This window comes from Eucalyptus grandis, chromosome 8 (assembly GCF_016545825.1).
Source record: "Eucalyptus grandis isolate ANBG69807.140 chromosome 8, ASM1654582v1, whole genome shotgun sequence".
Classification (NCBI taxonomy): Eukaryota; Viridiplantae; Streptophyta; class Magnoliopsida; order Myrtales; family Myrtaceae; genus Eucalyptus; species Eucalyptus grandis.
In genome coordinates this window covers 46,795,233-46,802,607 of record NC_052619.1, presented here as the reverse complement: position 1 = coordinate 46,802,607, position 7,375 = coordinate 46,795,233, and the positions used below count along the sequence as shown (strand labels likewise).

At 38.8% G+C, this 7,375-nt stretch overlaps 1 protein-coding gene across 1 annotated transcript; it reads left to right on the top strand.

The window, feature by feature from the left end:
• Positions 1-1,622: 1,622 nt before the first annotated feature.
• Positions 1,623-5,771, top strand: LOC104414752 (pentatricopeptide repeat-containing protein At5g43790). The gene is made up of 2 exons (XM_010025917.3): positions 1,623-1,778; positions 3,623-5,771. The coding sequence occupies exon 2, from the start codon at positions 3,853-3,855 to the stop codon at positions 5,641-5,643; it is 1,791 nt and encodes a 596-aa protein (XP_010024219.2). The 5' UTR covers positions 1,623-1,778; positions 3,623-3,852; the 3' UTR covers positions 5,644-5,771.
• Positions 5,772-7,375: the final 1,604 nt, after the last annotated feature.

The following is a 7,375-nucleotide window of genomic DNA, read 5'->3' as shown; positions in this document are numbered from 1 at the left end:
TCAAGTCAAATAGTGTGCAGCATTTGAGACGTGGTAGATGAGGTAGCCTTTGGCACTGCTCATGGCCAAACATCTAGATTTAGTCGGTGGTGGTGTTGGTTTCTCAAAATGAGAAGCGAATGATAAAGAATCGAAGGGGAAACAACAAGTGGCTGATGTGGCTGGCTTGCAAATAGTAATTGAGCAACGCAGCCTATACTAGCGTCAAAACATCAAGCGGCTTATACGGCTAGTTTAGGAAAATAGTATTGAGCGATGTGGCCTATGCGATCAGCATTGAAAGAAAAAGTCAAATCTGTGGGGGAAAAAAACAAAAAACTTGACAAGGGAACATGGTCATTACCGTTGGTGTCAAAACATGACTATTGTGGAATGAAGTGCTTCCTCAAATTACACTTGTGCCCACGAAGTGAAAACTATTGAGTGGTGGGATGGATTTATTTTGCTATAGGGTGTACTGGGTGCGATTTGCAACCGGTGCACTTAGGATTTCCTAAGGATCGGCGGCCTTGATACCAAGTTGCGAATGATAAAGCGGAAGAGAGAAATAGAGAATTTTTGGTATAATTCAATATATATTGATAATAGTACTTGAATTTCTTTATAAATTTTGTTGGATAACTATTTTAGAACATAAGAAAAACATACTACCAAATCCAATCAATCAATGATATGCACTATTAAATAAGATATATGTATAATCCTGAGAGATATGTAGAATCAAGTAAATATCCTAATATCAGTAATATTGCTAACAAATCTAATTCCGAATTAGCACCTATGTAATTTGAAAATTTTTAACAAATACCTCCACACCACTTGTTAAATGACTAACTAAATAAACATTACAATATTAGACTATTGTAGTGAATCGTGTAAGAATATTAAAATATTAAATCACTCATCCATCTAACAAGTTAAGTTTTTTGAATAATTAATAGTGAGCCTACGAAATTTTCATGACATCAAATCATAATGTCATTTATTTAATAGATTAGATTTCTACAATAGCTGTCATTGATCCCAAAGTTTTCAAAGTGTATAATCCCTGTTTTGAAGACTAAAGCTTTGATTAAAGTGGTCATTTATCAAATTTTGACAAATTCTCATTATCCAAATGTAAAAAACAAATTACCTCTTCTTTCTTCTTATTCCCTAAAAGTCATGCGTATGTCATTGAGTCAGGCTGCTTCCTTTATTCCCGAAGCTCCACATCCAACACTGTAAAAGAGAGGCTAATTTTATCGCGGATTGGATCGCCAAAACCCGTAGACGCAACTTTTTATCTTCAAATTGGGTTGTTTATCTTTTAGACTTTCTATGTACCAAACTCCATTTTAGGGGTCCACTTAACATTCCTACTTAAATGAAGATTCCATATTTCAGACCCAAAAAAAAACTGCGGTAACAAATGAAGTTTTAAAGATGTATTGCATAATAGTCGAAAGTTCTGGAGCAACCATAATTCCAAAGTCCAGTTACTGAAGCTTTCATTAAAGCGGTCGTACTTATCAAATTTTGACAAATTCTTATTATCAAAGGGTAAAAAATAAATTCCCTCTTCTGTCTCTTCATCCCTCAAAACTTATGTGTATAACTGTATATCGACTGCTGTAGCAAATAAATAAATAAATAAATAAAGTTGTTGGTTGAAAGTTGCAGGGCAACTGTCATTCCAATGTTCTCTCGCGTTGCAAGTGAAGATGATACCGCAACTCCAATGAATCACCCGCAGCGATGAATTCCAGCAGCATGTGGACGCTGCTTGTTTCAAATGGGTATGTGAATCTGTAATCAACGTGATCATCCCCTTCTTTGGTTCCGTTTCTCTTGCATAAATTGTTTTGAAAACTGACTATTTGTTGCCCCGTTCCATGTTTCTTGCTTCCTCGTACGCATTTGGTGGGCTGGGGGGGAAGTTTTGAGTATGCTGCGGTTGTGTTCGTTTGATGGGTGGCGTTGATGGGCCATTTAACTGGTGCCCTTGAACTTGGTCTCTGTGAAAAGGCACGGCCGCAGTGTGGTGTCGCGCGGTCTCCAAATGCTTTTTGTTGTGCATGTAAACTGCTTGCGAAAATGCCTGAGTGGCGAATGAATGGTCTGGTTGGCAGGTTGTTGTTATTCGTGCCTTGATCATAATCTTCACTTGTTTACTGAATATACTACATTTGCTCTATGAAATGTTCAAGAGACACTAAAAATCTGTATTCAAATGCGCAGGTACTTGTCTAAATCTGAAAGAAAACATCCATCTCGATTAGTTACTAGAATGATGGTTTTCAATTTGGAAAAGGAGTTATGATGAATTTGAGTACTTCATAAAATTCTCTGTTGCCTAGATTGTATTTGGGAGTTGCTTCTGAATTCTTCAGCTTACTTTGATAACCCCCTGTCAATTATTACATGCCCCTTTTTTCTATCAATACTGGGGTCATCCGATTGGAGTTTTCTTGTTGCACTATGTACTTGCAATCTCACATGATCAGAGATCTCATTGAAGATCTGTATCTGAGATATGAAGTTGTTGATGAGAATAATCAGTCTGTGTGCGTATTCAGAGAAGCAAATGTTTTTCTCTTTCAAATGGGGCACGTTTGACCTAACAGTTGTAATTTTTTTGGGCACAGTGAAAATTCCTAGAGAAATGGCTAAAATATTGTGAATATGGAGCTTGACATATATGATACTGTAGAGTATCTCCTCTGAAACAAACAGAAAATGTTCATTTTTAATTATATAGTGGTTTATCAAATGAATTTCTTTCGCTTGCTGCTAAGCCCCATTGTCATAGTTGAGCTGCGATAAGTGATAATTTTTCCGTTTTATTTAACAGTAATTAGAAGTGAAGTAGGATTAGAACTGAACCATGTGAGCATGACCTTTTTCTTTTTTCTTTTCGTTCTTTGGATCCAGTTATGCAAATTAGCATTTTCTTTGGTGTGCAATTTTTGGATTATTTACCCTGAAAATAAGCAAACAGTGGTTGGCAAAGCTGAGCAAGTTTAACTGATGCTGTTAGACAGACTCTTATATAAATGTGTAGTACTGCATAATTGCAGGCACTCTTCTTCTTGTACTTCTCCTTTACCGGTAGTCCCTTTGTACCCCGCTAAAGACTGGATTCCAAAAGGCAGGGCTCTTTTATTTTTAGTAGGATGTCCGTTTTGAAATGACTTGCCCTTGTCCGTTAATCTGTTTGTAGTCTGCACAGTTCTGTGGGCTTTTCAGAGTAAAGAAGTAATTTTAATTCTATAACTTTGACAATGTCTTATTTTCCATTTGATCTCTTTTTGTTCCACATTTTGCAATGAAAATCAGGAAAAATGAGCAGAAAGTAGAATGATTGCTTCAGGATGAAGATTAATTGCTGTGTTTTTCTTGTGTCAGTATCATATTTGCTTTAAGTTGATTGTTGTCTTGAATTGAAGATGACTAATCTGAGGGTTGCTAATGGAATGCTAAGCTACATGTAAGGCATCCTCTGTTAGAGTTTCTTCACCTTTTGACTGTCATACACAGATGGATAATCCTGGTATCATTGGTAAATGGCGGGTGTCACTTGAGTGGTTCATGGTCTCGTTTTATGATATAATTTGACAAACTAATTATCTTTGTTTTCCAGGCTTTCTATCCGCAGCATTACACTGGAGAAGTTGTGCACAGATCTCTGAAAAGTCCACTATGTCCTCCACTTTCTGGAAGGTCTGGCAAATAAAAGCAATTAGGCAAGTGCTCAAAATTTGAGGAGGCATTGTTTGTTCGCATTTACTCCCCTCCTAAAGATGCAAATTGAAATGCAGCTGCCGTCTATCAAATTGACATGTTGAGACCATTATTGAGAATTAAGAGTTCATGTTCTCCCTAACCTGTTTATCCACTCATCCAGTTATTCAACTTCTAGATAAATGTATTACCTTGAGGACCTTTAAGCAAGTTCATGCGCAAGCCATAACAACTGGTCTGGCAGTCCACACATACCCTCTCAGCCGTATCCTTCTCATATCGTCAGCTCTATCCTTAAGTTATGCACTCTCCATATTTAATCAAATTCCAAACCCAACAATCTTCTTATTCAACACACTCATCTCTTCAGTAGTCAACTGCAAGTATCACACTCGCATAGCCTTCTCTCTTTACAACCGTATTCTCAGTGACAAGACACTTGTACCAAATAGCTTCACTTATCCATCTCTGTTTAAAGCCTGTGGATCTTCTGAGTGGGCAGAGCATGGTCGAGCCTTACACACCCATGTCTTGAAGTTCCTTGAGCCACCTTATGATCACTATGTACAGTCTTCCTTGCTTGTTTTTTATGCCAAACTAGGGCAGGTGGGTACCTCTAGATATTTGTTTAATGAGATCAGTAATCCAGATTTAGCTACCTGGAACTCTATATTAAATGCTTATGCACGTAGTAATGGCTCCGCCTGTGCCGGAATCCTAACTGATAAGGATGCTACATCGTCCTTAGAATGCCTTAATTTGTTTAGAGAATTGCAAGGCTCTAAAGTAAGGCATAACGAAGTTACCCTTGTGGCTGTCGTTAGTGCTTGTGCTAATTTGGGTGCTCTAGCTCAAGGTGTCTGGGCGCATGCATATCTTAGAAAGTACAATCTTCAGTTGAATATCTTTGTAGCGACCGCACTCGTAGATATGTACTCCAAGTGCGGATGTTTGGATTTGGCATATCAATTGTTCAGTCTGTTGCCTCGAAGGGATGTATTCTGCTACAATGCAATGATTGGTGGATTTGGATTCCACGGTTTTGGGCATCAGGCGCTTGACTTGTTCAACAAAATCAAAGTTGAGGGCTTAATTCCTGATGATGTGACTTTCGTGGTTACAATCTCTGCTTGCTCACATGTTGGGTTGGTAGAAGAGGGTCGGAGAGTTTTTAATTCTATGAAAGAGATTTTCGAGATCGAGCCCAAGCTTGAGCATTATAGTTGCTTGGTTGATCTTCTTGGTCGAGCTGGACAACTAATGGAAGCTGAAGAAATAGTTAGGGACATGCCCATGAAGCCAAACGCTGTTGTTTGGAGATCTTTACTCGGGGCAGCTAAAGTTCATGGCAATTTGGAGATGGGAGAAGTTGCACTCAAAAAGTTATTGCAGTTAGAACCCGGGACCAGCGGGAACTATGTCCTCTTATCTAATCTGTACGCCAGAATGAACAGATGGGAAGATGTGAATAAGGTCAGGAGACTCATGAAAGATCATACTATCGACAAATTCCCTGGAAGCAGCTTGGTGGAGATCGACGGCGCCCTGCACGAGTTCCTTACTGGTGACCGAACGCACCCACGGTTAGAGGAGGTCCATTCCAAGCTTGATGATATAAATAGAGCATTACGAACATATGGTCATAAGCCAGGTACCATGGACGTGCTGTTCGACATTGAGGAGGAGGAGAAGGAAGATGCACTGTCTTATCATAGCGAGCGGCTTGCGATTGCTTTTGCTCTAATCGCATCCGATTCCCGTGTTCCCATCCGGGTCATAAAGAACCTCCGGGTATGTAGCGACTGCCATGCGAGTACCAAGCTTATTTCGCTGATATACGGTAGAGAAATCATAGTTAGAGATAGAAGTCGCTTCCATCACTTCAGGGACGGCACTTGCTCTTGCTCGGATTATTGGTAAACCAGTTTGATCTTGTGATTAATTGTTGTATGCCGGAAAGCAAGAGGTGATTTCTTTCATATTCGATCATAGTTTGATGTGCAAAGCTTTTTGGTTGACATCGAACGCTCGATTCTATTGCTACATCACTAGAAATCCGAGGGCGATGCGCCTAACTAGATATTAGTAATGTTGTAAGTTCCAGATATTGATAAAGGAGAAGAAATTAAGATGCGGTAGAGCCCCGGATCATGTGAAGACTTCCTTTTCTACGCTTTTAATAATTTCAGAACTAATTAGTAAAAAATGGATATTCGTGATACTGATGCAGATCAGGAAAGAATAGACGATTTGGTGACGGATACTCGTGATACTGATGCAGATTAGGAAATAATAGATGATTCGGTGACGCTGTCATGTACAATGACCTCCTGTCCGTGGATGTGAAATTGCTTTCGGACCAAATAATACTCTGCTTGAGACGACTCTGTCGACATGAAATTTTTTAATGTCATGTCGAATCAGGACCAATAAAATTGCTTGTTTGCGTCGACTCCATTGCTTTAGGGATGGGACTTGCTCTTGCTCGGATTATTGGTAAACCAATTTGATCTTGTGATTAATTGTTGAATACCGGAAAGCAAGAGGGTGTTTTATTTCATATTCGGTCATGGTTTGATGTGCAAAGCTTTTCGGCTCCGTTAACTATTAAGGCCGGATCATGACATCGAACACTCGATTCTATTGCTACATTACTAGAAATCTGAGGGCGATGCGCCTAACTAGATATTAGTAATCTTGTAATTTCCAGATATTCCAACATGAAAAAAGAGAAGAAATTAAGATGCGGTAGAGCCTCCGATCACAAAATGTGAAGACTTCCTTTTCTACGCTTTTAATAATTTCAGAGTACGTCATGGATAGCAGTGTTTCGTGCATCGACGATCGCCATTATTGGTATGCCACCACCGACATTACCAGGTGCATCATCGTGTTCCATGAGTTAAGGACTGAGTCGGAGATCGTGATCCACATCTCAAACCTACTCAAGTTTTGTCAGAACCACACTTTTCAATCCTAGCATTATAGCCAGGGATGTAGCTAGGCCCCCCTGTCCTACGTTCATTCGACATCCAACTTAAACGAAACATTGCGTGGGTCCAATGCTTGGAGATCCGGTCCTTTGATGCCAGCCCTTTTCTTCAGGATCTTTCTTCTTCTTTCTACTTCTTTCTCCAGTCGAGTCAATGTCGTTTCACGATCGATTTGGTAGACGCTGATACGCATTATCAATAAATTTTCGTGCATATATACGGATGTCAATAGGCATATGTATCTTGTCGATTTGTGGATCCATAGTCTAGCTCAGTTGGTAGCTTTATAAGTAGTGGCCAGCAAGGATGGCTAGCATGTAATAATGTTCATAGAATTTTGATTGAGGAGGGTCGTGGAACTGCCTATTATTAGGCAAGTCTACTTCAATTAAGAGCACGCACGAAAGTGGCAAGCTAAGCAGCGTCCAGTGGACGGTCTACATTCTTAATAAATGAGAAAAGTATAAAAGAAATTGTAAATTTATTGCATTTGTATTAATTTGGTTTTAAAACTTTTGATTGGACCAATTTAGCCCTAAATATTTTTACATTAGTATCAATTAAGTCAATCTAGCTAGTATATAATGGAAATTGCTAACATGAACATTTTATTTAATTTTTAAAAAATTCAAATTTTTACTTTTTATTTTATTTTCTTT